This window comes from Purpureocillium takamizusanense, chromosome 6 (assembly GCF_022605165.1).
Source record: "Purpureocillium takamizusanense chromosome 6, complete sequence".
NCBI classification, from domain to species: Eukaryota; Fungi; Ascomycota; class Sordariomycetes; order Hypocreales; family Ophiocordycipitaceae; genus Purpureocillium; species Purpureocillium takamizusanense.
In genome coordinates, this window is record NC_063073.1 from 227,873 (window position 1) to 253,775 (window position 25,903).

Sequence of the window (25,903 nt, forward strand, 5' to 3'; positions counted from 1 at the left end):
CTGCTGGCCTGGCGCCTCAGCGGGGGCAGGCGGCTGATGCGCCGCTGTCCGCCCGTGCTGTAGCCGGTGTGGCACAGCGCAGGGCTCCAGGCTGGGCTGGGCTGGACCCAATGGGCAGCTCCCCACCTGGCCAAGCCACCCCAATCCGTCCAAAATTCCCCAGAATGCCCCCCCAACCCAATCGCGCTCCAGCGCTTCACATGTCCTCGGCTCAGAAGCTACAGCGAGCTGTGGAGTGACATCGACAGCCGTGCCCGCCCCCACCCCCGTCACTCGTCTGTGCCCCCCCGGTCTCTCGTCGTCTTTGCCCCGAGACGCCGTTCGTGTGCCCGCTTACTTCGTGATGCCATACTGCTCTTGCTATAGCATGGGCGGCAGACAAACTGTTGGGCCAACAAAATCTGCAACGCGACCGAGGCGATTGGTGGCAACGTCCACTGCGAGGCTGATGCATGACAGACATACCATGCCGACCGGATCCTCCAGCTGATGCCACTTCTCGAACTCGACCGCCGCAAGCAGTCTTTGAGCTCCTCGTCCTGTATTGTCGTCTGTCTCCCACGTTAGCTCGCCCGCCGTCTACTGCCATTGCCTTCAAACAGTACCGAGCCATTGACCGACTCCTCTGTCGCCATGTCCAAAAAGGACGACACGTTCGACCCAGCGAGCGGCTCGGCCCCGGACCTCCAGATCCTCGGCGATGAAATCACCCTCCAACCGAGCGGCTATGTCGAGCCGCAGGGTGGTGCCGAGGGCAAGGAGCAGGCTCTGATGCATCAGTTTGCTTCCTTCCGCTCTGAGCCTCTACAGTGAGTTTCGTCGATCCGGATCACGGTGCTCAGATAGCATGATTCGATACTGACTGGTGGTTGCCCCTACTAGGTTTCTGCGCGAAGTATCCCTCTACGTCTCCGGCCAAGGATGGCGGGCCTACGATCGAGTCGTCGGGCAGCCCGTATTCTACCCAGGCTTCTCCGAGAACATGAAGTCCATGGTCCTCTCTGCGCCGTTGCTCCAGCAGCGCATCAGCCAACTCGCCGAAAACCGTGTCACAGTTGAGGAGAAGGAAGGCCTTCTGAACAAGAATGACAAGGACTACGCCATCAAGCGCACGCAGAGGCGCAGCGTGCTCGAGAGTAGCCTGCAAGAAGTGGCCGAGAAGCTCACCGACGACATGATATGCAAGATGGAAAGCAAGACATTCATTCGCGGGGCCTACTACCTCGTTACGCAGCTCTTGACTCGCGCATACCACCAGGGCATTCATGTCTCTAGTGAGGAGGTGTTGCGCCTCAGGAAGGTGGCCGACATTGCTGCCAAAAAGAAGCAGAGCATCGTCTTCTTGCCTAGCCACCGCTCGCACGTCGACTACGTCTCGCTCCAGCTCATCTGCTACCGCCTCGGTCTTACCCTACCCGTGGTCGTCGCAGGAGACAACCTCAACTTCCCTCTTGTTGGCAGCTTTCTGCAGCATGCGGGCGCCATGTGGATCCGAAGATCATTCGGCGATGACGCGCTGTACACGACACTTGTTCAGTCCTACATCGACACGCTCCTTCAGGAAGGATATAACTTCGAGTGCTTCATCGAGGGAGGTCGGTCACGTACGGGCAAGCTGTTGCCACCCAAGTTTGGCATCCTCAGCTTTATCCTCGACAGCATCCTCTCGGGTCGCGTCGAAGACACCATCATCTGCCCCGTCAGCACGCAGTACGACAAGGTCATCGAGACGGAGGGTTATGTCACCGAGCTTCTCGGCGTGCCCAAGAAGAAAGAAAATCTGGCCGACTTTCTCTCCGGCGGATCTTCAGTCCTGTCTTTGAAGCTAGGCCGAGTCGATGTCCGCTTCCATGAGCCATGGAGTTTGCGAAAATTCATCGACGACCAGCTGACGCGACTGCCGAGAATCCCGCCCGGCCTGGACACCGATCACCGCAACCCCGAAGTCCGCGCCGTCAGGGAAAAGATCCTGCGTACAATGGGCTACAAGGTCCTCGGTGACATCAACGCAGTGTCGGTCGTCATGCCCACCGCTCTCATCGGCACGGTGCTCCTCACTCTTCGCGGCCGCGGTGTCGGAAAGCAGGAGCTCATGCGTCGTGTGGAGTGGTTGACAGAGCGAGTGCGCGCCAAGGGTGGTCGTGTCGCCCACTTTGGCAGCGCGCCGCTGTCAGAGATTGTGAACCGAGGCCTTGAGGTGCTGGGCAAGGACCTGGTGGGAGTCGTAGACGGGCTGGCCGAGCCAACCTACTACGCCGTCGACCGGTTTCAGCTCTCCTTTTATCGCAACATGACGATTCACCTTTTCATCTACGAGGCCCTCGTCAGCGTTGCCATGTACACAAAGGTCAAGCAAGGCGGCGGGCGCGCCATGCAGGACATTTCCTACAAGGAGCTCCGCGATCACGTCTTCTTCCTTTCGTCACTGTTTCGTGGCGAGTTCATATTCTCGGCTGCGGGTCTTGAAACCAACCTGGAAACAACATTGCGCGGTTTGGAGAATGACCACGTCGTTCGCCTTGACCGCGACCCCGAGGGTAATTTTACAACGATCGGCCTCTCCGACCAAGAAAGGAAGGCTGGCCGCGAGAACTACGACTTTTATTGTTTCCTCATATGGCCGTTCATCGAAGCCAGCTGGCTCGCGGCCGTGTCGCTCATGGGCTTGACGCCGCCGTTGGAGGAGAAGGAAGACATTTGGATTGAGCAGACCAAGGCGCAGAACAGCGCCCAGATGGTGAGTGTCGAGCCCCCTTTCCTAGCAATACTCGGCCACAAGCACGCGTACTAACCATTTTACAGCTCGGCAAGACACTCTACCACCAAGGCGACCTCTCTTACTTCGAGGCCGTGAACAAGGAGACGCTCAAGAACTCGTACACGCGGTTCGAGCAGGACCAAATAGTACACGTCGTCAAGTCCAAGGACCCCAAGATACCGCCGCGCATCCAGCTCGACCCGGCATGGCGGCCCTCGCGCGACCCGGAGACGGGCGCGCTCCGGCCCGACGGCAAGCTGTGGGACTTTACCGAGAAGATGGCCAGCGCGCGCCGCGAGGGCAAGAATCGCCGTGATGGCGCCACCGTGAGTTCGCGCGTGCTGCGCCTGACGGACGAGCTCGGGCGCAAGCTCTTTGTCGATGCCGTCGAAGGCGGCAAGGACGACAAGGGCAAGGGCAAAGTGCCGAGCGTGCTGAGCAGGGAGGAGAAGGAGACGCTGCGCAGGAGCGTCAAGGACGCGCGAAGGAGGAGGAAGGCCGAGGGGCGTCCGAACTTGTAGAGTATAGCAACCAATGCGTGATAGTCACTTGGGGGCGGGGGTTCTTGTACCATGTTGTTGCAGCACATGTATTCTCTTCATATACCCAGGAAACGAAATTCGGTGGACGCGCGCTCGAAGTTGCCTACGATGATGGGTCACCTCCAAAGTGTTTTGCAACGCCATGCAATGCTTGTCTCCGACATGAATGCCATCCCCCCTCCCTTATCCCACACTCAGCTCCTGCCATGCGTAGTCTCCAAAATCTCCAGTAGAACAAACGGGTAAAACTCCCCTTAAATGTGCGCTTCTATGGACTCGTCGGCTTGAGTATAATGTTATCTATCAGCCTGACCTGCGGCCCGCCCGCGTGGCCCACGTCCTCCCCCTCGCGCGCCTGCTCCAGCGGCAGCATCTTGATGGCACCGCTGATGACGGCGCCCCTCTCCGGGTCGACGGCGTCCACCTCCTCGAGCGTGTCCGGGTCCGCCAGCGAGATGTAGTCGACCTCGAAGAGGGCGCGCTCGTCGGGCGGCAGCTCCGTCTGCGCGCGCAGCACCGTGCCCGCGATCTCGTGGGCGGCGCCGAGGATGGCGTCGCGGTCGAGCCGGCGGCCGGCGCGGTACACGGCCTCGGCGGCGCGCAGCGCGCTGTTGAGCACGATGCCGACGCGGCGGCGGCGGGTGCCGAGGTAGACGTTGCGGGAGCTCAGGGCGAGGCCGTCGGGCTCGCGCTCCGTGGGGCAAACGACGACGTGGGTGGGGACCATGAGGTCGCGGACCATGCGGCGGATGACGACGGTCTGCTGGACGTCCTTTTGGCCAAAGTAGACGCGGTCGGGCTGGACGATGTTGAAGAGCTTCATGCACACGGTGGCGACGCCGCGGAAAAAGGTCGGCCGGCTCGCGCCCTCGAGGACCTCGCCGACGGGCGTGATGGTGACGAAGCTTCCCTTGCTGTCCACCTCCTGGCCGGGGAACCCCGAGGGGTACATGTCCTGGGTCGCGGGGGCGAAGACGGCCGAGACGCGCCCGAGGTTGGCCCCGTCGTCGGCGAGCTCCCGGTCGAGGCGCGCCAGGGCCGCCACGTCGGTGTCCCAGGTGACGGGGTAGGAGCCGAGGTCCTCGCGGGCGCCAAACTGCGCCGGGTTGACGTAGATGCTGACCACGACGTGGTGGTTCTCGCGCGCCGCGGCCCGCACCAGCGCGAGGTGGCCCTCGTGCAGCGCGCCCATGGTGGGCACGAGCCCGACGGAGCGGTGGTTGACGACGTGCGGCTTGCGCCAGCGCCGGATGGCGTCGACGGCGCGGAGCACGCGGATGGGCGACGAGGGGATGGTTTCTTGAAGGCGGCGGGAGCTGCCGGCGCCGCCGCTGCTGCTGCGGTGCGCGCGGGAGAAGAAGAGCGTCGGCGATGGGGGCGGCGGTGGCCGCGCGGCTGCGGATGGAATCCCGGGCATGGCGGCATGAGGGGTCCCCGCCGACGCCGACGCCGACGCCGACCGCCCAACGGCGGCGAGGATGGGCCGCCGCAGCAGCATGGTCGGTCGCTGGTGGTCTTCGTCGGGGTCGAGAATCGAGGAATGGCCAGAGGAGTAAGGTTGCGAGTCGGGCGCGTGCGGGGTTCAGGGGGGTTTAAGAGGCCAAGCGGCCATTGTCGAGGCGCAATGCCTCGGCAGACGGGTTGATCTCGTGATGGTTTCTGCGGCGGAGTTTTGAGGACGGTGCGATGGGTAGCGATGTTTAGCGGGCTTGGTGTTGCGATTCTGATGAGTAAGCAGCCGTGACTGGCCTACCTACCCTACGGAGTAAGTTCCTTCGTAGTTTATATGGCCAAACGCTCTCCTATTTGATCGTGATAAGTCTTTTTGGTTTGGCATGAGTCCTATAGATATGGGATACCATGCTGGCATTTACTGTGCATGTTTTCTTAAAGGGGGTGGTTTTAATAGATGGTAGAGTTACGGCGATCTGGCGGGTCGAGGCCCGCCATGAAGCGAAACCTAGCAAAGACGAAGTATTAAAGAGATCGGGCAACGACGATATACAACAAGGACACAACAGACGCTTCAACGTAAAAACAAAAGCCATAGAGTCACAAATTGGAGACGATGTAAACGTCATGGAGAGAAGATAGCTCAATGTTCTCTAGGTAGGCCACATATAACTAAGTGGCTGAGTATCACCACCAACTTCATGCAACCCCAATAATCGGTTGTCCAATCTAAACACGCTCCGAAATCATTCTAAACCCGCTCCTTAATGTAACTGGTCTATTATGTGCAAACACCCATTCGCCGACAAGCACCGCTGGTCGATATTATTACTGTGTCGCGTCGTGAATCATCCAGGGAAGACTTCCCTCAAGCCATGCCGACGGCGGCGCCGGAATCCTGCTTGAGCTTCTTCCACCTGGTACCCAGGCCGACCATGGTCGCGATGCCAGTGCAGGCAATGCAAATGGCAAAGACGACCTTGAGGCCCGTCATGTAGCCGTCGATGATGATGGGCTGCTGCTCGACGGGGAACGCCTTTCGGATCTCGGTGGCACCCGTGAGGACGAGCTTGCCCATGTCGACTGTGGGGGCATTGCGAAGCACAGCTGGAACCATTTGGTTGATGAAAGCAGACTGCGCGCCGGACACGAAGAAAGCCCCGCCAATGCACTGGAAGACTGGAGAGGACAGTTAGCATATGCTTCAACCATGGTTGGGTGATAGTGGGACTTGGGACTACTCACACAAAAGCATGCCCGTGCTCGAGGCAAGGTCCTTGGGCGTCGTCGAGCCCTGCACGGCGATCATGGGAATCTGGAACGCCATGCCCCAGCCAGCGCCCGCGACGATCTGGTAGCCGATCCACTTGCCCGTAGAAGTGTCGACGTTCAGGAGGTACAGGAGCCCGGCTCCAATGGTGGCCAGGACGCCGCCGCCGAGGAGCATGGGCTGGTAGAGGCCAGTGGAGGTAACGAAGGCGCCGCTGCCGACGGTGCCGAATGTAACGGCGATGATGAAAGGCAGGTTGCGGACACCGCTAGCTATTGGGCTGGTACCGTGGACAGACTGGAAATAGATGGGGATGTAGTAGATGGCGGCAAAGAAGCCACCGGCGAGGAGGAAGGAAAAGGCATTCATGACCATGTTGGTGCGGTCCTTGGCCAGGCGCGGGGGCACCATCGAGCGCTCGCCCTGGTACCATTGGAGGCCGACCCAGGCGGCGATGATGGCGACGAAGCCGACGAGGAGACCGACGACGACGGAAGAGTTCCAGGCGTACGCGATGCCGCCGTACTGGACGGCCAGGATGTAGGAGACGGTGGCGCCCATGACGAGAACGACGCCGAGGGGGTCCATCTGGAGGAACTTCTCAAGAAGAGGAGCCTCCTCAGGGACGGCGTTGCGGGGCGTCTGGAAGAAGAAGAAGATGACGACGGCCGAGACGGCTCCGATGGGCAGGTTGATGTAGAAGCACCACCGCCACGAGACGTTGTCGGTGAAGGCGCCGCCGAGGAGCGGCCCTATGACACTGGCGATGCCGTACGAGGCGCCGAGAATGCCGGTAAAGGCGGGGCGTTTCTTGGGCGGAGCGGAGAAGGCGATGATGGTATAGGCGCCGGCTCCGAGGCCCGCAGCGCCGACGCCGGCGATGGCTCGGCCCGTGATGAGGGCTTCGGCGTTGGGGGCGGCACCGCAGATGACGGAGCCGAGCTCGAAGATGAAGATGGCGATGAGAAAGGACGTCTTCAGAGGGAAGTATTTGTACACCTTGCCCCCTACAATGGGAGTTAGCATTCGTTTGAACGGTGTCGAGTGCGAGAGGGAAGTGGTGGAGCTTACATGTGGACTGAAAAGCGCCGACCGTCATGAAGAAGGCGGCGCCGTACCAGCCGACCTTGTCAAGACCCTTGAACTCGTCGGTGATTTTGGGAATAGCCGTGGCAACGATGGTCTGGCACGTTGTTAGCTGTGATGGCTCTTTCAGCGCCGACGGTTGAATGCTGTGTAACGTACCATGTCCAGGGAAAGAAGGAAAATGCTCAGGACGAGGGCGACGACGATGAACGCCAGCTTGACACCCTTGGGGTACTCGTCTTCGGAGAGCTCATCAGAGACGCCCTGATCCTGCTCTCCCTTCTTGAGGCTCTCGCTGTCGAGCTTCTCGCTGTTCGCTCCGGCGGTGACATTGTTACCGTCCGCTGGCTTCTCGTCGACGGACGTGCGCTCGCCGGCCAAGGTGGAGGCGGCCGAGGACACGGGCCGATCCGTATCTCTGGGGACGCCGAGGCCCGATGTTGTTGTTGCGGCCATGGCTGTTATTTTGTGTGGGTACTCTATGGCGGCAATGTTGGCGTTGTTGATGTTGGCTGCTGGGTTGATGCCTCGTGCATCTATCAGGGCCGCTGGAGCTCAGACTGTGTTGTTAGTCGTGGGTTGTGATAGCTCAACATCAACACCAAGCAGCGAGGGGGAGAGGCCTATATGTATTGATCGTGAACGGAGCGCGGATCTGACACAGATCCGGGACGGCGTCCCGATGGTGAAATTTCCTCATCAGCTAACATGCTGACATGCAAACACTGCGGATACCTACCAAATCAGGGCAGATCGCAAGCAGACGGACCAGAGACAGAGCCAGAGCCAGAACCCAGGGCACGCCGCGCGGACTTTGCTAGCCTCCTTCCCCGGGGCCTCAGTGTAAGGCAGCTCCCACTACTACTACAAGGGTGCACCGCGAGTTGCCATCCCTTGCGGGTCCGACGATGAGTCGGTGCGGCGGCGCACATCAGTCTGAGCCATCACGAATGGAACGGGGGTCGCATGCAAGCCTGCCGGCGACAAGGCTGGAGACATGGCAAGTCCGCAGGGCTGACGGCGTCGAGCGCCGCAAGTGTCCCCAGTAAGCAGGCGGCTCTGACAAGGTGCCGCAGCTAAGAAACAAGCTCCGCAACACGTGGAGCCCTGGGTGTCCGAAGATGAGCGAAAGCCGGTCTCGAGGAATCCGCTGGCGCATCCGTCGCGGCGGCGGGGCGGGTCCTGGTCCGAACAAAGTCGCTCCTCGCACCCATGGTTGCGCCGCAAAGGACCAACTCGGAGACTTTTCTCAGGCCTCCCCTCCCCTTGCGTGTGTCAACGCCTCTGTGCGGTCGGTCACTACCACGCTGATGAGCCAGCAGTTCTGGCAGCTGCGTCGATTGTCGACTGCGGAGTTTGGCACTGACGTTGTTGATTCGATTCATCAGCAATGTGAAGCCACTCACCCGAGCGCAGCAACATGACCACATGACGGCGGAACTTCAACCGTGTCGAATGACTTTTGGCCATCAATCGACGGGATCGACTTCACTCACCATGACGTGTGAAGACGCGACGCCAAAAGGGGGCATAACGAGCCAAGCATAACGCCAACCACCAAGGCGACTAGACCACCTTCGTATGCGATGGTAGCTGGCAGCGCGCTGTGTGTAACCTGGTGAGTGAGCAAGCACGCACGCACGCACGCACGCACGGCATGACGCCCGCGCGGATCCCAACGACAATTGGCCGCCTGAAAGGCAGATGCAAAGTGACTCATGTGGATGGAGGGATGGGTGAGATGCGAGGCGCTGCCCTGCCGGCGAAACGGCGCTACGGTCCCATTCGGATATCTCCGGACTAGCAAGGCCTCCGAGTGAAATGAAATTGGCCCAGTAACTTCCGGTGGTGGCCGGCATTTGCGGACTTAAAATGCCATGATGCGCAGCCGTGCATGCGAGACGACGCCAACAAAGTGCACGACGACCCTGACAAGAATGCCTTGGACGACGATGTTCTCGAAGCTTACAAGCACGTACGTAGTGCCACGCCCATGTTGCGATTCTGCCAGCCGCGCGTATCCTCGAACCCCTGTGGTGGCGACGGGGTGGAATCAAAGCCTCGCACAAAGCTGCGCTTTCTTGTATCCTGGCACTTGCGTTTGTTTGTTGGTTCGTGACGTCGACCGAGTGAAAGTCTAAGTCAGCGTCTGACCGACCGCTTGCGTCTGCGCACTCGTCTCCCTGGACAACGTCAAAAACCCTCGTGGCTGACAAGAGCCCGGGGTTATCGGGGGGTGAGTGCGGGCTGGCGGACTCTCAAAGGACCCGTTGACGACCTTCGCCCTCATCCTGCTGTTTTGGGCCAAACCAGCTGCATCGCAGCGACAGCCGGCACGGTATTCGGGGCCACGGCAACTGTCGTTTGCGACATCTCGTACCAAGTAGTAGTGGTCTTGACAGACCTCCATGCACCCCCAACCCATGGGCAGTCAACGACCGTGACCCCGACGTGCATCTGCGTGTCAGCAGATTGAAGATAGGGACAGGAGCTCATCACCTGCATCCAATGGTTGGGTCATCCATGACAGGCGGGTCCCCGTGGTCTGGGTCCGGGTAGCCGCCGGCACAACTGGATACCCGGAGGCGTCGTCTGGCGCCGCACCAGCGAGACGTCCAGCTCTCCAGGCGCCGCGTCCGATATGTGGCCGACGCCGGAACGAAGACGATATTTGTCCGGATCATCGTAAAAGCGCCGGCCGCTGAATCTGGCCTGGGACGGTAGACTGTTAGTTTGCGGTGCCATCCATCAGTTGCCCGCGTCTTGCCGGGGCTCACCTGCATTGCATTGCCGGCTCAAGGATATGACGTCGCGTCGCACCCGTCTGTCGTGCACGGCCATTGACTAGTTATCGGGCAGACGCGTTCGGCGCAGGCTCTCTTCGCGATGCCTTTGCAGCGCGTCGCCCGCCTGCAACGGCGCATCGTCATTGCCAGAGCGCTCCCAGGTCGCACAGTAGCTTCGAGGGCGGCAATCGCAACGTGGTCTTCCTCTCCGCCAATAGAGGCGAGTCCAGGAGGGGCAGCCGCGCCCGCGCAGCTCACCTCGGATGGCAGCCGTCGTGCCGAGTCGCTCCTGCCATCGCGGCCCGCGGGCTCCATCTCGAACCAGCGACCTTCGGCTACCTCCACTCAATTCCCAGCTTCCCCGCGTCGGCAACCCCGCCGCCAGCTCACGACGATTCCAGATAACACAGGCTTCTACTACTCGCTGCGGAGGCTCTTGAAGTTTCCTTCATCATCAACATCACCGACACGACCCCGCCGACTCCCATTTGCCACCATGGCCACCCGCTCCGCCAGTGAGCCCGTCGACCTCCAGGCGCCCAACGGCGTCAGGTACACGCAGCCCACGGGCATCTTCATCAACAACGAATTCGTCAAGGCCACTTCCGGTCAGACAATCACCTCAATCGACCCTGCGTATGTATCTGGCCTCTCGTTGAGCTCACCGTTTCGCTGACAGGATTGGCGATAGCACGGAAAAGGACATCGCCACCGTCCAGGCCGCGGGTGCCGAAGATGTCGACGCCGCCGTTCAAGCCGCTCACAAGGCCCTGCGAGACCCTTCTTGGAAGCAGCTGGCGCCCTCGGATCGCGGCCACCTCATGAACAAGCTGGCCGATGCCATCGAGGTCAACAAGGAGACTCTGGCCACCATTGACGCCTGGGACAATGGCAAGTAACTCCTGCAGCTACCGTAGCTCATCTGCTTACGCTTCACCTAGGCAAGCCCTATGCCGAGGCTCTCGGGGGCGACCTCGAGGAATCCATCACCACCTTTCGCTACTATGCGGGCTGGGCTGACAAGGTTTTCGGGCAAACCATCTCGACCACGCATCAAAAGTTCGCCTACACCCTGCGACAACCCATCGGCGTTGTCGGCCAGATTATTCCGTGGAACTACCCCCTCTCCATGGCCGCTTGGAAGCTCGGTCCGGCGCTGGCCTGTGGCAACACGATCGTGATCAAGGCTGCAGAGCAAACCCCTCTGAGCATCTTGTTCTTGGCATCGCTCATCAAGGAGGTCGGTTTCCCCCCCGGCGTCGTCAACATCATCAACGGATACGGCAAGGAAGCTGGATCTGCCTTGGTCGAGCACCCCAAGGTAGACAAGATAGCCTTCACGGGCTCTACCGCGACGGCCAGGAGCATCATGAAGATGGCCTCCGCTACGCTTAAGAATATCACTCTGGAAACAGGCGGCAAATCGCCCCTGCTCGTCTTTGACGACTGTGACCTGGAGCAGGCCGTCAAGTGGTCTCACATGGGTATCATGTCGAACCAAGGTCAAATTTGCACGGCCACCTCGCGCATTCTGGTCCAGGACAGCATCTATGACAAATTCGTCGAGCAGTTCACGCAGACCACCAAGACGGTCAGCCGGGTCGGCGACCAGTGGAGCCCGGAGACATACCAGGGACCGCAGGTATCTAAGGCGCAGTACCAGCGCGTGCTGGACTACATTGAGGTGGGCAAGTCTGAGGGCGCCAAGCTGGTGTCCGGCGGTAAGCCGTTTGACATCAACTCCAAGGGCTTCTTCGTCGAGCCCACCATCTTCACCGAGGTCAAGAGCGAAATGCGCATCTTCCAGGAGGAAATCTTCGGCCCGGTCGTCGTCATCAGCCGGTTCAGCGACGAGGCGGAGGCCGTCGGTCGAGCCAACGACTCCACCTATGGCCTCGGTGCCGCCGTCTTCACCACCAATCTCGAGCGCGCCCATCGAGTTGCTGCAGAAATCGAGGCCGGCATGGTCTGGATCAACAGCACCCAGGACAGCGACCCTCGTGTGCCATTTGGGGGTGTCAAGCAGAGCGGCGTTGGCAGAGAATTGGGTGAGGCTGGCCTGGAGGCCTATAGCCAGATCAAGGCGGTACATGTCAACATGGGAAACCGGATCTGAGCGCGCACCACCGTGCGCGGTGGCTTGATACTGTCATAAATGCTGGCTGAAGGGTATGAAAAACAGAGATTGTACCTGCAGTGAAGCATGGTTGTAGTAACACCCGTTGATGTCGCTGCCAACGCGCAGGCACTAATATGAGGGCATTTATTGCTCGTGCGCGACCCTTGGCGGGTGAATGCGTGAGACTTGCAAATCTTCGTTGCTCAAACCATTGTCAGGAGCATCTCAGTGCTGACAGCCTGGGCTCCGCTACCATACCTGGCAAGGGCCTATCTTGCAAGCCAAGGGTATGGTGTGTAAGACTGGCTTTGCACCAAAGGCCTGGCCTTATCTCGGACTCTTTGGTCTGAAGCCACGAAATGTCGGGAGGGTAAAATGATGATGACCATGCATTTACCCGCTGGTCAGTACACATCCCAAAGGCTGACTTTCCCATCCTTGGCGCCGGCAGCGATCCAGTGCGCCTCTCGGGCTTGCCTGATGCGACGTTCCTTGACGCCAAGGAGCGCGCTCCCAGCTCCACTACTGCTGCTCCTGCTGGTGCTTGCGGCGACAGTGTCCGTCGTCGTAGTCGTCGTCGTCGTCGTCGTTGACGAAGCTATAGCGTGCTGCTGAGCGGTGGCCTCGGTCGGAGGCGGTCGCTCGGCATGCTCTTGTCCGACGTCGGCAAAGGCGACGGCGTAGGCGCCCACCTTGTGCCACTGCAGCACGGCGAGCTCCCTGAGGGTCTTGCACGAGTAGACGCGCACGTTGGCATCCCAGCCGGCCGTCGCGAAGATCTTGCCGTCGGAGCGGATCCGTAGGCTCTGCTGGCCCGCGTGCCTGGTGTTGACCGTCTTGAGCGGGTGAGCCCACGGCTGCACCTTTTGCGGTGTTGCCCGAGGAGGCTGCGAGGGGTTGGCGTTGAACGCCTTGGAGAGGAGGGACGGCGCGGCTTCTGTGTCGCGGACGATTTCCTCATCCGCGTCGGAATCGTCTACGGGGGCCTCTGTGAGGGGTTGCTGGCTGGTGGGGATGGGATGCTTTGCGATGACGGCATCGGCGGACGAGGTGAGGAAGAAGTCGAGGCTGGGGTGCAGGTCGAGGGCCAGGACGGGCTGCGAGTGCGCCTGCGAGCGGTACGTGGTATACCACGCGCCCGAGGCGGCGTCCAGCCGGTGCACAGAGGCGAACCCGTTCTCGAAGGCGGCGAGGAGGGTGAGGCGCCCGCCGAGGTGGAGCAGCCGCAGGCACATGGCCATGCCGTTCTGGGCGCCGGGCTTGACGGTGTGCACGCGCGTCTGGCCGGGTAGCGCGAAGATGTCAATCTAAGGGCGGGGGGAGACGAAGAGGCGGTCAGTCAGAATCATCATGACTATCTATGCTGGTGTGGGATAAGGTGGCGTGGCACACGTACGGCCTCGGACAGGAGCGTGTTGGGCACGGCGATGAGGATGTCGGACGGCGAGGCGCCGAGGTCACGGGGAGGAGGAGGAGGAGGAGAAGCAGGAGAAGAGCTGGCTGTGCCCTCGTGGCTCGCACACGCGGCGAAGGAGCAAAAGTTGAGCGTGTTGACCTCGATGAGGTGCAACATCCAGGGGTTCGGGCGCGGCGTGGGGACGCTCTCGACGGGCAGGGCCTTGCCGAGGGCGGCTTCATCCTCGGCCGCGAGTTTCCACACGATGAGCTTGTGGTCCCGTCCGTGTCTTTTCCCACATTGTGTTTTGAAGAGTCAGCCGTGATACACTCATCCGGGTGACTTGCGCAGAGGCCGTGTAGCTCCACAAGGCCCCGGCCGGTCGACCTCGGCGGGGGATCGTACGTACGTGATCAACTTGCCCCGTCCCCAGCCCTCGAGCCCCAGGATGGCGTTCTCGTGGGCGCGCCAGGACGCGGCAGGCCGCATGATGGACAGGTCCCAGATGACGACATGGCCCTCGGCGTCGCCGGTCGCGAGGCGCTCATTATCCCTGAGGAAGGCGGCGGCGTGGATCTGGGCCTTGTGGCCGCGGAGGATGGCCTTGGGCGATGGCGGTGCGTCGGCCATGGCCCGCGGCGGGGAGGGGGGGGGTGGCAGTGGCCCCCGGGAGGGATCTTCGTTGGCGGGAAGGGAGGGAGGAGCGAGAGGGTGAGAGCGTTTCACGGGCTGGTCATGGTTGCGAGACGCCAAGGACGATTCGTGGCGTGCGCGACGGGGGGAGGGATGGCGGTCCGTTGGTGGAGGTTGGAGATGCCTCTTTTTTGGTGGAGCAGTTGCGACTTGGTACGTACGCCTTTGGAGTTGTCGTTTGGGGAGTCACGTGGACGGTGCTCAACACATCCCAGTACTACTGACTACATCTGTTGCCTCGCCTCGAGATATCAAGTCCATGTAGTTCACAATGATGTAACTGCGCCGTGAATTTCTCATAGTCATTGTGTCTTTACGCTTGAGTGGCGAGCCGTCGAGAATGAGTGAGTGAGACTGGCGACGATGAGTCGTTGGGTTGTCATGCCCAGCCAAGTTAATGAGCAAACAAACCCCTAACTAGTTACTACGTACCTTGACGCACGCAACTCGCAAACATCACGGGCGCTGCCGCATCTCGGCCATGAAGCGAGCGTAGGGCCAATGGCAGTCTCGTCCGGCTGCCACGTCTCAGATGTCACGATCCACAGCCTCGGCTGCCCGCGCGCGGGGTGCGTCTTCCAAAGAGCCGGGTAGATCAAGGTCGACTCGACACTCGACACATGTGGCTTGATTGTGCAACAGCCTAGGGAGGGATTAGTTTCTGTAACGACTCCGATGAAGAGGCATGAGGGCTATGGTAGGCCATTGGTCATGGGCGTTGTGGCGACGCTGCTGCTGTGCGTTGAACCCGTTCCATCTGGTTTGTCATGTCGCCTCCTTTGCGTTTACCACCATGGCGGGACTTTGGTGACAGGGACAGCAGGGAACGACAACGAGCGCCGCAGGGAGCCTCATATCAGAGGATGAGAGCGAGCGAGTGCTTCCCCCGGCCCGACCGACCGGCCCTGGTTGGTGAGACTCATTTACTAGAATCGGCCCTCCTTCAACCACGTGTGCGCAACTCTCTCTCTCCCCCTCTCTCACTCTATCTTGTTCTCACCGCCAGATCCGTGACACCAGACTGAGCGAGCGGAAGCAATACGTGGCAGCGAGATATTTGGCGGCGCGCCTCCTCTTTGACCCTTTGCAGCCGGTCGGCCGCGGCCATTGTGTGAGAGAGAGACCTCGCTGTGTCTCACCTGAGGGGGCAGCAGGCAAATGAACCGTGCTAGTAGCTGATATCATGGAGCCCGGTATTCGCTGCGAGCGATGAAGCGGGTGACTGCCGAGGCGAAGGGGCTCGCTTATGCTAGAGGACGGGTGGACACAGAGAGTCATGGAGGGGGGGGGGGGCATGCGCGGCTCTCTGGCGGTCCTCTCTTCCCCGAAAACAGGGTTCGCCGTGAGAGAGAGAAAGAGAGAGAGGCCAGACAAAGTCTCGGTCATCGTCTTCTCCAAAATGTACTTGATGATATGGCCCTGTGTAAAAGTGCTACTTGAACCCCTCCCGTCGGCCGGCTACGCTCTCCCCCCAACGGATCACAGCAGCCATCTTGTGTCGGCGTTTTTCGTCTGTCCGTCTCGCTTCGTTTCCGTCACGGCCTTCGAAAGAACCGATCGGGGGCTCTTTACCGTTGAGAAGGGTGAGAGAAGAGAGAGAGAGAGAGAGAGAAGGCAGGGAAGAGAGCGGGCATCCGTTCCGAAACCAAAAACACCTGGACTGGGGACTGGCAACGTCATGACAAACGTAGCAAAGGGCAAGCGCGTGCGGACCGGGTGCCTGACCTGCCGCGAGCGGCACCTCAAGTGCGACGAGGCCGCGCCCAGCTGCGCAAACTGCCGCTGGGGGCTCAAGGTCAACTTCCTCGACATCGTGGTGCACGTGCCGGCGAGGCTTCCGCGGTCGAGCGAGTGGTCAGGTACGTTGCTGCCATTTTCTTGCGTGTGTGTGTGCATCGGGCCATGTCAAGTGTCTATTCTGATTTGGCTGTGCTGATGACGGAGACACTCTGCTAGTCAGCTTCCTGGACGAGTCGCTGCATATAGCTTCCGAGTATAAAGGGGGCTTGAAGCGGTATACGGCTGCGAACCGCGTTGGTGCTGGCGCTGCGAGGGGGGAGACACGGCCTTATGCGAGGTTGCGGGATAACGAAGGCGAGGCCCTCGTGCGCTCAGTCTCAACTTGCAGCTCTCTCCATGGACACAACGACAGCCCGCAAGCACTCCCGACATGCCGTGTCAGATCCACCGCCGGAAACTCTGAGCAGTCAAGAGTAAAGACTTGCCATCGGGCGAGAGTTGCGAGAGTCATGGATTACCTATGGACCACCGGCGGCGGTAGCGACATACAGCTTGGTGGTATGGGAGAGGAGTCACTTCTCCATGCCTCGCCCAGAAGCGGCCATGATCGATGCCCGGGGAGCGAGCTAGTAATCTGCCTAGACACGGGAGCTTTCGCGCAGAGTAAGACGGCGCGATACAACTGCATACCTGCCGGGAGCTCAAGCGCCGGGTCATCGGCGGCCACCAGCCAGACGCCATACAGCGGCACGCCCGTCGACAGCCAACTGGAGGATCCCTCGTGCGCAGACGACAGTGGTGGCGGCGGCGGCGGCGGCCTGCTGGCGCACACGGCGCGCGACTTCCTGGCCACGGAGATGGAGCTCGAGTACATGAAGGCCTTTGTGGACGGCGTCGGCACGTGGATGGACTCGCTGGGCGAGCACGAGCACTTCAGCCAGGTGGTGCCGTACCGCGCGCTCGAGTCGCCCGCGCTGCTCAACGCGCTGCTCGCCTGCGGTGCCATGCACCTTTCTTTTGCGAGCCCGGAGCTCGGCGACACGGCCGCGTGGTACTACAACGCCGCCACCATGATGCTGGTGCGCCTGTTCCAGAACCGCGACTGCGACGTCGCCGAGTGCGCCGTCACGTCCCTCGTGCTGCACGTCTACGAGGTCATGGCCGGCCAGCACCTGAGCCACGGCGCGGGCGCGCGGCTCCTCATCCGCAACCTCGAATGGGATTCCCGGAGCCGGGGCGGCAAGGGTAAGGACGAAGAGGGCGTGGGCGCGGGCGCGGCGTGCTTTTGGCTGAGCGTGGGCATGGAAGTGCTGCAGTGCCTCGAGTACAAGTGGGTGCTGACCTGGGATCCCGATGAATGGGGGCTCGGGTCCAAGTGGACAATGGCCGACGGCAGCGACGACGATGTGGAAGCGCGACAGGAGCTGTGGATGCACAGAGCGCTCTACGTCGTGGCCAAGGTGGTCAACTTTCGCGCCACGAGCTCGCTATACATCGACACGGACCCTCACGATCAGCAGGCCAGGCTGAGAAGCGAGCTGGCGGTATGGCAAGACCTGAAGCGCCTTTGCGACAGCTGGAACGACTTGTGCCCGTGGTCGATGCAGCCGGTTGCCTATCTCCCCCTGGGAGCGGCAAAGCAAGAGTCATCGTTTCCAAGATTCTGGTGAGTAGATGCTTGCTGCTGTATGAACGTTGGCATGGGTACAGTCTGTTCACTGACGTGAGCTCCTAGGTTGACACGAGATGCTGCGACTCTGGGCCGGCTCTTCTACCACACGGCGCAATGTATCTTGACACAAATGAAGCCCCTGGAGCCTCCGTCCCTGGTCAGGGAGATGATAGCTCTCCAGCGGCACCACGCACGCCAAGTGCTAGGCATCGTTGCTAGCAACAGGGAGCGCAAGGTGATTCCCATGGTCATGCAGGCCATTGTCGTTGCGTCCATGGCGCTGGTAGACAGGACCGAGCAGTTGGAGGCCCTGTCCATACTCGGGTCCATCCCAAACCGGGGCCTTGGATACATTCGGGAGGTCGAGCAGAGGCTGAAGCATGCCTGGAGATGGCCATCTGCGGATACCATTACCGGAGCCGGAGGCACCGGTGTGTACAGCGGCCGAGTTGAGGCGGCAACACACGCAGCACGGTGGCAGAAGCCGAGTATTCGCGGCCTAAAAGACAAAACCGCTCACACGGCGAACCCGCTGAGCTCTGCCCGGATCGATCATCCTCAACGGCCATACAAGACCTGGTATCGAGCGACGGGCACTTGAAACCTCGGAGCGATGCCGTCTAGGGTTCGTGTATGGTATGGAACGCCCGTATGTCCTTGGCTATGATGAAGATCATGACGATGATGAGCCTCCGCCTTGCGAGAAATTGAGACTGTAACCCCCAGTATTCTCATCCTTGACCATCTGAAAGTTGTTGGTGCTCAGACCAAAGGGCTTGAGGATCCCGTCGCCCAAGTTGCGAAGCTTCCCCCACATCTCGGCCATCTCGGCCTCTTGAGCGGCCTTTGTTCTCGGGGGCAGGGCCGCGAGCTGCGCGCGAACGGTGCGCAAGTCAGCAGGGCCCAGACCGGGCATGCCGGAGAGCGTGCGATAGTCCTCTTCGGCGCCGGCGAGGTTCTGCCACCCGCCTGCTTCGGAGCGGGCGCGAGCACGGCGTAGGAGCGCCTTGGTGCGAATGCGGAGGACATCGGCTTTCTTCTGCTCAAGGCTGGACACGGAGTCGGGTCGGGGGCTCGGAGGTGCGGGCGCTGATTTCAAAGCGCCGGAGCTGATGATTTCTTCCTCGGCGTCTTCGCTAGCATCGTTTGTCTTGGTTTGCGTAGGCGCTGGGGTGTCGCTGGCTGTTTCATTCTTCTCCCTCGAATCTGAGCCTTCCTCAGTCTTCGCAGGTGAGAGCTCCGGGTCTTGTTTCTCAAACTCGGTGAGACTATCCAAAGCGGCCGTGGCAACTTTGATGGCGCCCTTCCACTCGTCCAACTTGAGGTGGCAGGCAGCTATGTTGCTCTGCAGCACGGCGCGTTCGTAGTGCAGGTACTTGGGGCAAGTAGCTATGGCATCATCATATCTGGAGAGGGCATTGTGATAGTCTTGAGACGTGAAGAGGGCGTTGGCGTCGGCCTTGATATCGCGAGACTCTTTGAGCAACGCCTGCGGACGCTCAGTCAGTTCGGGGACGAGGATATGCATGCGGGATCGAGGAACGGGGGAATATCGCACCGCTTCTTCCTCGGGGGTGAATCTGCTCGTCTCTGCCTCGGCCGCGTCTTGGGCCGTGGGCAGCTTGGTGCCGTCGGCGGCTGAGGACCCCATGTTGAGCGACCGCCGGTGAGTTCCGATGGATCGAGGTTGGGCGGTTCGTGGCGGAAGATGATGGTGGGTGGCGGATGTTCCAATGCCTCCTTCAGTGGACGACGGTTCCTTGTGCCTGGCCATTGCGGATGCTAGAGTGGGGGGCGGGGCTCCAGCAGGTCCTTTGTGGTGGGGCTGGCCGTTCAATTCAATTGCAGCGCATCCTGCCCCTCCATGGCTGCGACCGACACCTCATCACTGCCCTGCATTCCTTTTGACTCATTCACCGAGGCGTCTTGCCCGCATCGCTCGGTTTGGCCCTCATTCGCACCGCCGGTCCGCCGCATTCGGCTTGATTTGGAAACCTCGTTAAAAGAACACGCTCTGCCATTCCCTCCTAGCAGGACGCTCAAGCAGGCGCCACCGCCACCAATCAACCAGCCCTTGCACACAAGTCTCCTCCTACCATCAGTCAAACTCAACTGGTACCTCGCTCGAGATGGCCCCGCGAACCGAGTATGTAGCCGGCTGCGACGTCTCGAGGCCCCGACCCCTGGCTGGAGTGAAGCCATGCCATGCTTCGCCCCGTCTGGCCCTGGGCCTGCCCTCGCTAACGATGCAACTCACAGCTTCCCGCCCATTCGGGCCTGCCTCTTCGACATGGACGGCCTGCTCATCGACACTGAGGACCTCTACACCCTGTGCGTCAACCTGGTGCTCGAAAAGTACGGCAAGGGCCCAATGCCCTGGTCCATTAAGGCTCGCCTGCAGGGCCGGCCCGGCCCGGCTGCCAACAAGATCTTCCAGGACTGGGCCCAGCTGCCCCTCACCCATGAGGAGTACATCGCCGAGCTGAGCGTGCTTCAGCAGAAGCTGTTCCCGACGACAAAGCCTCTGCCGGGAGTCCCCCAGCTGCTCGCGGACCTCAATACTACGGGCAAGGGTGACGGCGCTGGGGCTGGAAAAGTACACCTGGCCCTCGCCACCAGCTCGCACGAGGGCAACTTTCGCATCAAGACGAGCCACCTCGGTGATCTCTTCTCCGTGTTTCCCGAGGAGCGCCGCGTGCTGGGCGACGACACGCGCCTGCAGCCTGGCCGCGGTAAGCCCCTGCCAGATATCTTCCTCCTCGCGCTTAAGACCATCAATGATACGCTGCCTGCCGGCGAACGGCCCATCGCGCCCGAGGAGTGCCTCGTCTTCGAGGACTCGGTACCGGGCGTCGAGGCGGGCCGCCGCGCGGGCATGCGCGTCATATGGTGCCCGCATCCGATGCTCAAGAAAGAGGTCGCGGGTCGCGAGGAGGAGGTACTGGCCGGGCGCACGGGCGAGGCCGGAGACGTGGACCTGCATCAGGTAGGCGAGCCGGGCGACGGGTGGGCCGAGTACTTGGAGACGCTCGAGGCGTTCCCGTACGACAAGTATGGCATCGTGGTGGCTCCGGCGGGTCAATAAAGCCGGGGTGGTGTTGCATGCCGAGAGGTCTTACACATGACCAGCCGACTCTGCATGCATTGCTACCTTGTGGCAGACGTAGACGTACAAAGTACTTCATAGGCGACAGATACCACTACCAGTAGTATGACGTTGCCGCCCGACCCCAACGTCCTTTTGGGCAAGGTGAGATGGACAGGGGCGGCGCATGGAAGAGCACATATAGACCGCATTCGCAATAACGGCCGACCGTAATAGTACCACTGCCAGCAGACTCACAAGCCATGGACTCATAAGCCACATTGAAGACCCCGCGCAGACCAGCAGGGTGGGAAGCTTCAACGGGCAAGCGGCAGGAGTGTCCTGGGTCACGATGAATACTCAGCATAGGAGATTACAAGCAAGTACTTCGTACAATTGCGAAAAGCCCTCTGGCTTGGGAATCGAATTGCGTGCTACTCATCGACAATTGTGCTCAACCGGTGGAGCCACGGGACGAGACATGGCACTCTACCAACGCCTTGCTGCTCCTGTGCGGCATTCGTGGCCAGCGAGCGCCAGATGCAAGTCGCCGACGAGCCACTGCATTGGCGTTGATGGTCTGGGTAGCACAACTGTTGATCTCGCGCGCATACATGTATGTATGGCTCCGTCGGTACCGTCCGTGGCGATTCAGCCCCCGGCATTCAGCTGCATGCAGTCCAGCCACTGCATCTGCAAGCGAGATGCCCAACCCAGAAACGAAGGGTCATCACGATCGGCTTCACGTTTCTCGTCTATCTGACGCGACACAGCATGCTTTACTAGCCTTTTCCAAAGTCGACGTCGCTCTTCCTTTGCGGAGACGACGCAGGACAACAACAACAACAACATCACTTACCGTTAGAATAAAAAGAGGACTGACACCGAGCCTTCGCTCGAATTTCTGTAGGTAAGCAAACTGCGTGCTGCCTCGGTGGATTTGGCACGATGTGACCTCGGTCCGCCGACCCACGACCGTTCTGACGTGATGTATTCCCTCACGCCCGTTCCAAACTTACCTAACTGCCGGTACGGCTGCATAACTAGTCTCTACGTTGTGCTTTCTTTTCGTCGATTTAGGGCCGGCGATCCCTGTCGGGCGCGACCGCCGGACGGGGGGCGGACGGGCGGACGGACGGGATCGTTGAAGCATCGCTCGCCTCGGCAGCGGGCCGGGCGAGCTGGTTTGGTTTTTTCCTGCCCGTCCTGAGGCGTGGTGTCTGTCCATGCCGCCTCATGTAGCGTCTGACGCGGCCCCATGACGTCTTCGAGCATGGACGGGGGATGGGCACGGATCCTTCAACGAATATGTGCGGCACGGACAGGGCTCCGGCGCGGCGGGTCGTGCGTCGCTCATACTACGTACAAGAATCGAGATATGTAGCATGAGGTTAGCAAAAAGAATTGGTAGGGAGGCAGAGGGCGGAAATTGATGTGTTCACCTCCCTCTTGGCCCGCTAGCCGCGAACATCTCTAGTCTGGCGGCCCGATGAAACATGCCGCGATGAGCATAAGTACTATAAAAGACGAGCTCGAGCCCGCGCCACGTCGGGCAGAGAAGAGAGGGGAGAAAGAAGGAACGAAAGAAAAGAAAGGGTGTAATCGTCTCCCGTTAGGAGCAGCCCGTGCCGCCGCCATCGTCCAGCAATGTTGTTCGGAAACGCACTTGCGCTCGCCCTGTCGAGCTTGTCGCTGCTCGCGACGGCAGCGCCCGTGTCGGACGAGACCCGCGTCGACTACGATGCCGTCATCGTCGGAGGCGGCCCTGCCGGCCTGGCTGCGTTGAGCGGACTGGCTCGGGTCCGCCGCCGCGCCCTCCTCATCGACTCCGGAGAGTACCGCAACGGGCCGACCCGCCACATGCACGACGTGCTAGGCTATGATGGTGAGCCGTTGTCCCTCCCCTTTCCCAAGCTTCCAAGCTAGTGTCAACGACAACAACAACAGCAATGGATCCTTTGGTGAGCCCCGAGAGAGGCCATGTTTCTTTGCTAACCGATGACTGGGAGCGGCGGCAAAGGAGTAACGCCCGCGTACTACCGCTGGGCCGCGCGCGGACAGCTCGCGCACTACTCGACCGTCTCCATGACCAACGGCACCGTGACCAAGGTCGAGCCGCAGGCCAACAACACCTTCTTCAAGGTCTCGGGCCGGTACCTGGGGCGGGACGACTCGGTCGTGACGGCGCGAAAGGTGGTCCTCGCCACGGGCCTGCGCGACCTCCTGCCGGCGACGCCGGGCATCCGCGAGAACTGGGGCAAGGGCATCTACTGGTGCCCGTGGTGCGACGGCCACGAGCACGCCGACCAGGGCCTGGGCTTGCTCGCACCGCTCGACTCGGTCCCCGGGCTGGTGCGGGAAATCCTGACGCTGAACCGCGACATCGTGGCCTTTGTCAACGGCACCGACACGCCCGCCGCGCGCGCCGCCACCGAGGACAAGAACCCGCGGTGGCAGGAGTACCTCGCGCTGCACGGCGTGCGTGTCGAGAACCGCACCATCGAGTCGCTCGAGCGGCTCGCCAACGGGACGACGGGCGACGAGGACCCCTCGCTGCCGACGGCGCCGGAGCACGACCTGTTCGAGGTGCGCTTCGTCGGCGGTAACGGTAACGATAACGGGGAGCCGGTCCGCCGCAACGCCTTCCTGTCGAGCTTCAAGGAGGAGCAGGCGTCGACCCTGGGCCCCGACATCGGCGTCTGGCTGTACGGCGGGCGGCTCGCCGCAGATGCGTCCAAGGGGCTGGCGACCAACATCCCCGGCGTGTACGCCATCGGCGACGCCAACTCGGACAATGTGACCAACGTGCCGCACGCCCTCTTCAGCGGTAAGCGCACGGCTGTCTACCTGCACGGTGAGTTTCGGCTTCACTTTTCCTATCCCCGGGGTCTCACAGGCTCCCGCATGCCCCCCCCCCCCTCTTTCCCTTTGTAGGGACGGGGGCGAGCTGTATGTACATACGAGAAGATGAAAAGGGGGCTAACGAGGGGCGACGTCGATCGCCGTTGTTTTCGCAGTCCAGCTGGAGCGGGAGACTGCTGCCAAGGAGCTCGCGGCGCTGCCCGAGGGCAATTCGACGGCGGTTCACAAGCGAAGCGTCGACGAGCACGCGCGGTCGCTGTGGGACGTCGTGAACGGGCGCCGGGACGACATGCTCTACGCCGGCGAGTTTGACCAGTGAGTGAGTGAGTGACTGAGTCTACGAGACTGATGAAGCGTGAGGGGAGCGGGTGAGTGAGTGAGTGGGTGAGCGAGCGAGTGAGTGAGTTGAATACCCACTGGATGCTCTGGGCCCTGGCCTTGTGTGCAGGCTGGTACAGGGTGCTACAACACAACCTTGTATATGCGGCGGGGGAGGCTTCGAAACTGTTCATATCTTGGCGTAATAATTTATAATTGCACGCGCATCTTTCGTTGAAAAAAGTCGTCGTCGCCGGCCCTGGAGTGAGAGAATAGCTTATGTGGGTCCCTGCCGTGGAGTCTTCTCCCATCAACTCCGCCAGCGACGCGGCAGTTTGCCAGTCGGTACTAGTATAGGTACTTGGGGCGCGCGCCTATCGCTGCATTTCGTCAATGAAATTAATAACTTACTGCCTACCTACCTTACCTACCTCATAGTACGGAGAAGCTGAGCCCAAAGTGACAAGAGCCCCGAGGTACACACTATACTGTACACAAGGCGGCAGTTGACATCCCTCGGCCGAGAATCTGTATCAGCCAGTGCGTGAATGCGTAGGGCCATCGACCGCGCTTCTCCTTCGTGTAACTAGATAGTCATGATGGATGGTGTCTCGGCTGACGTCGGTCGCTGCCGGTACCGTCTCCTGATTGTGGTGAGACCCAGTCCCGGGCAGGGAAAGGAACCCCCGTCGCTGGTCGCTGGTCGTCGTGGTCATGTCATGTCATGTCATGTCAGGTCAGGTCAGGTCACTCTGGCAGCCCGGCGGTGCCTCGCCTCGCCCTGCAGGGAGGAGCGTCTCGGATCCACCATTGACGGAAGACTCCGTGTTCGGTTTCATGTGCCGAGGGCGAGGAGCGGATGCCGCGCCGTGCGTGGGGACGGACCGCGCGCGCGGGAGGGAGAGGAGAGAAGAATCGTTTTGTTTGCTCGCTGCCCGACCAGTCAACAACCCACACCGGCGGCTGGAGGAGAGTGACTGACCATTTTGGGCATGTCTGTGTCTTTGACTCCCTCACATCCCACGCTGAGCGTCGTCGTCGTTAGAGGCTGGATAGTTATCGATCCAACGGGGCTGCCGTCTAGGCAACTGCTAAGTTACCGTACAGTATCGACTGGAGAATTCCGGCACCTGGCTTGGCGTCTGCCGAAAGCTTGGATCGCCGTTCTGCCAAGGCGGCGGCGGGCGGGTCTTGTCAGTCTCGTGATGCCATCTGCAGCCAGGTCAGGGTAATATTAACCCCCCCCATATATGCGCCGGGATGTCTGGGGATACGTACGTCGCCATCTTCTCGCTTGATGCTACTACTACTACTGAAGTTGTATGAATAATAAATAATACTGCTGGGGCACCCTTTCTTGTCCGCGGGTCGACGCAAGAATATGCGTTCTAGCGGCAGGATTGGACCCCCCGTTCTAGGTATAAGGGTAGTTAGTATTACCTTGAGGTATCATGGGATCGTATAGTGCGCGCAATACTCGAGTCGAGGGTTTTTTCTTCTTCTCCAGGTGGGCGCGATTCGCGCGCGCAGCGGATGACATCAACAGCCCCTCAGCTTCAAGGAGTATCTGTCTCATGGCTTGCTGGGCGACCAAACATCTATCGCAGCCGGCCAAGGTGTCTCAGATGGACGACTCGCGTTGAACTGGTGGGCGTTGACCGGTGACGACGATCTTTTGTTGTTGGGAGCCCGCAACCTACATACTAGGTACATATCTGCTCGGACGCTGCAAGTGTAGGGGTACATTGGTATTGCTCAGGCAGGGGCGCAAAGACATCATCCACGGAAGACGGCTGCATGTGTGCGTGTGCGTGTCTGTGTGTGTGTGTGTGACTTGCGACGTCTATGAGATTGCCAGACAACAGTATCTCTCGCAGCTGCCCAATGGGCGCGAGAAAGGCGAAGCACATGTCTGTCCGTCGGCGGACGTGACGCCGCAAGGCCACGGTCCGTTATAGCGACAATACGTCGTCGACCGGGCCGAACGCAGGACGCAGCGCCCCTCCAGTCTTGCGCGAGGGGGGAAGGTCCAGAGACTCGCAAAAAAACGAGGCCGACCATGCAGGACGTGTTGTTGGCATTCGGCCACGCCCATCCCCCGGCTCACCTTCTGGCTGTGCGCAC

General features: G+C 60.7%; 9 protein-coding genes across 12 annotated transcripts; 5 read left to right on the top strand and 4 right to left on the bottom strand.

The window, feature by feature from the left end:
- Positions 1 to 281: 281 nt before the first annotated feature.
- On the top strand, positions 282 to 3,406 carry JDV02_006540 (uncharacterized protein). Its single transcript, XM_047987945.1, has 3 exons — positions 282 to 809; positions 883 to 2,737; positions 2,803 to 3,406. Exons 1-3 carry the CDS (start codon positions 634 to 636, stop codon positions 3,277 to 3,279), a joined length of 2,508 nt encoding a protein of 835 aa, XP_047843936.1. The 5' UTR covers positions 282 to 633; the 3' UTR covers positions 3,280 to 3,406.
- pan6 (Pantoate--beta-alanine ligase (AMP-forming)) lies at positions 3,341 to 4,966 on the bottom strand. The gene has a single exon (XM_047987946.1). It carries the CDS (start codon positions 4,796 to 4,798, stop codon positions 3,569 to 3,571), a length of 1,230 nt encoding a protein of 409 aa, XP_047843937.1. The 5' UTR covers positions 4,799 to 4,966; the 3' UTR covers positions 3,341 to 3,568.
- Positions 4,967 to 5,332: 366 nt separating this feature from the next.
- JDV02_006542 (uncharacterized protein) lies at positions 5,333 to 8,763 on the bottom strand. Its single transcript, XM_047987947.1, has 6 exons — positions 8,605 to 8,763; positions 7,848 to 8,407; positions 7,268 to 7,656; positions 7,094 to 7,205; positions 5,998 to 7,029; positions 5,333 to 5,931 (listed from the first exon to the last, which is right to left on the bottom strand). Exons 3-6 carry the CDS (start codon positions 7,562 to 7,564, stop codon positions 5,621 to 5,623), a joined length of 1,752 nt encoding a protein of 583 aa, XP_047843938.1. The 5' UTR covers positions 7,565 to 7,656; positions 7,848 to 8,407; positions 8,605 to 8,763; the 3' UTR covers positions 5,333 to 5,620.
- An 851-nt stretch (positions 8,764 to 9,614) lies between these two features.
- On the top strand, positions 9,615 to 12,155 carry ALD2_1 (mitochondrial aldehyde dehydrogenase). Of its 2 annotated transcripts, XM_047987949.1 has the most exons (4): positions 9,615 to 9,911; positions 9,970 to 10,530; positions 10,586 to 10,785; positions 10,836 to 12,063. In XM_047987949.1, coding segments are annotated over exons 1-4 (1,938 nt in total). In that variant the 5' UTR covers positions 9,615 to 9,909; the 3' UTR covers positions 12,011 to 12,063. The 2 variants fall into 2 exon arrangements, with proteins under 2 accessions (XP_047843940.1, XP_047843939.1); XM_047987948.1 differs by having other exon boundaries at positions 9,615 to 10,530; positions 10,836 to 12,155.
- asa1 (Astra associated protein 1 Asa1) lies at positions 12,053 to 14,073 on the bottom strand. 2 transcript variants are annotated; one of them, XM_047987950.1, is made up of 3 exons: positions 13,819 to 14,073; positions 13,410 to 13,698; positions 12,053 to 13,320 (listed from the first exon to the last, which is right to left on the bottom strand). In XM_047987950.1, the coding sequence occupies exons 1-3, from the start codon at positions 14,037 to 14,039 to the stop codon at positions 12,418 to 12,420; spliced, it is 1,413 nt and encodes a 470-aa protein (XP_047843941.1). In that variant the 5' UTR covers positions 14,040 to 14,073; the 3' UTR covers positions 12,053 to 12,417. The 2 variants fall into 2 exon arrangements, with proteins under 2 accessions (XP_047843941.1, XP_047843942.1); XM_047987951.1 differs by having other exon boundaries at positions 13,410 to 14,073.
- Positions 14,074 to 15,780: 1,707 nt separating this feature from the next.
- JDV02_006545 (uncharacterized protein) lies at positions 15,781 to 18,115 on the top strand (the record flags this gene model as incomplete). Its single annotated transcript, XM_047987952.1, has 3 exons — positions 15,781 to 15,961; positions 16,059 to 17,508; positions 17,578 to 18,115. 3 exons carry the CDS (start codon positions 15,781 to 15,783, stop codon positions 18,113 to 18,115), a joined length of 2,169 nt encoding a protein of 722 aa, XP_047843943.1.
- A 72-nt stretch (positions 18,116 to 18,187) lies between these two features.
- JDV02_006546 (uncharacterized protein) lies at positions 18,188 to 19,165 on the bottom strand (the record flags this gene model as incomplete). Its single annotated transcript, XM_047987953.1, has 2 exons — positions 18,188 to 19,003; positions 19,073 to 19,165. The coding sequence occupies 2 exons, from the start codon at positions 19,163 to 19,165 to the stop codon at positions 18,188 to 18,190; spliced, it is 909 nt and encodes a 302-aa protein (XP_047843944.1).
- Positions 19,166 to 19,409: 244 nt separating this feature from the next.
- Positions 19,410 to 21,075, top strand: JDV02_006547 (Pseudouridine 5'-phosphatase). The gene is made up of 2 exons (XM_047987954.1): positions 19,410 to 19,660; positions 19,774 to 21,075. The coding sequence occupies exons 1-2, from the start codon at positions 19,644 to 19,646 to the stop codon at positions 20,597 to 20,599; spliced, it is 843 nt and encodes a 280-aa protein (XP_047843945.1). The 5' UTR covers positions 19,410 to 19,643; the 3' UTR covers positions 20,600 to 21,075.
- Positions 21,076 to 21,957: 882 nt separating this feature from the next.
- On the top strand, positions 21,958 to 24,016 carry JDV02_006548 (uncharacterized protein). Of its 2 annotated transcripts, XM_047987955.1 has the most exons (3): positions 21,958 to 22,484; positions 22,620 to 23,453; positions 23,617 to 23,980. In XM_047987955.1, the coding sequence occupies exons 1-3, from the start codon at positions 22,247 to 22,249 to the stop codon at positions 23,778 to 23,780; spliced, it is 1,236 nt and encodes a 411-aa protein (XP_047843946.1). In that variant the 5' UTR covers positions 21,958 to 22,246; the 3' UTR covers positions 23,781 to 23,980. The 2 variants fall into 2 exon arrangements, with proteins under 2 accessions (XP_047843946.1, XP_047843947.1); XM_047987956.1 differs by having other exon boundaries at positions 21,958 to 23,453; positions 23,617 to 24,016.
- The last annotated feature ends 1,887 nt before the right edge of the window (positions 24,017 to 25,903 follow it).

Excerpts from the sequence above, each read along its gene's own strand:
- JDV02_006540 (XM_047987945.1), top strand. The coding sequence starts at position 634 with ATGTCCAAAAAGGACGACACGTTCGACCCAGCGAGCGGCTCGGCCCCG. Across the intron at positions 810-882 it reads TTCCGCTCTGAGCCTCTACA|GTTTCTGCGCGAAGTATCCC; the intron begins GTGAGTTTCGTC and ends TGCCCCTACTAG. Across the intron at positions 2,738-2,802 it reads CGCAGAACAGCGCCCAGATG|CTCGGCAAGACACTCTACCA; the intron begins GTGAGTGTCGAG and ends ACCATTTTACAG.
- pan6 (XM_047987946.1), bottom strand. The coding sequence starts at position 4,798 with ATGCTGCTGCGGCGGCCCATCCTCGCCGCCGTTGGGCGGTCGGCGTCG.
- JDV02_006542 (XM_047987947.1), bottom strand. The coding sequence starts at position 7,564 with ATGGCCGCAACAACAACATCGGGCCTCGGCGTCCCCAGAGATACGGAT. Across the intron at positions 7,206-7,267 it reads TCCTTCTTTCCCTGGACATG|ACCATCGTTGCCACGGCTAT; the intron begins GTACGTTACACA and ends ACAACGTGCCAG. Across the intron at positions 5,932-5,997 it reads GAGCACGGGCATGCTTTTGT|TCTTCCAGTGCATTGGCGGG; the intron begins GTGAGTAGTCCC and ends TGTCCTCTCCAG.
- ALD2_1 (XM_047987949.1), top strand. Across the intron at positions 10,531-10,585 it reads ATCACCTCAATCGACCCTGC|CACGGAAAAGGACATCGCCA; the intron begins GTATGTATCTGG and ends GATTGGCGATAG. Across the intron at positions 10,786-10,835 it reads CATTGACGCCTGGGACAATG|GCAAGCCCTATGCCGAGGCT; the intron begins GCAAGTAACTCC and ends CGCTTCACCTAG.
- asa1 (XM_047987950.1), bottom strand. The coding sequence starts at position 14,039 with ATGGCCGACGCACCGCCATCGCCCAAGGCCATCCTCCGCGGCCACAAG. Across the intron at positions 13,699-13,818 it reads GGACGGGGCAAGTTGATCAC|ACACGGACGGGACCACAAGC; the intron begins GTACGTACGATC and ends ATGTGGGAAAAG. Across the intron at positions 13,321-13,409 it reads ACACGCTCCTGTCCGAGGCC|ATTGACATCTTCGCGCTACC; the intron begins GTACGTGTGCCA and ends CCCCGCCCTTAG.
- JDV02_006548 (XM_047987955.1), top strand. The coding sequence starts at position 22,247 with ATGTTGTTCGGAAACGCACTTGCGCTCGCCCTGTCGAGCTTGTCGCTG. Across the intron at positions 22,485-22,619 it reads CGACGTGCTAGGCTATGATG|GAGTAACGCCCGCGTACTAC; the intron begins GTGAGCCGTTGT and ends GCGGCGGCAAAG. Across the intron at positions 23,454-23,616 it reads CACGGCTGTCTACCTGCACG|TCCAGCTGGAGCGGGAGACT; the intron begins GTGAGTTTCGGC and ends TTGTTTTCGCAG.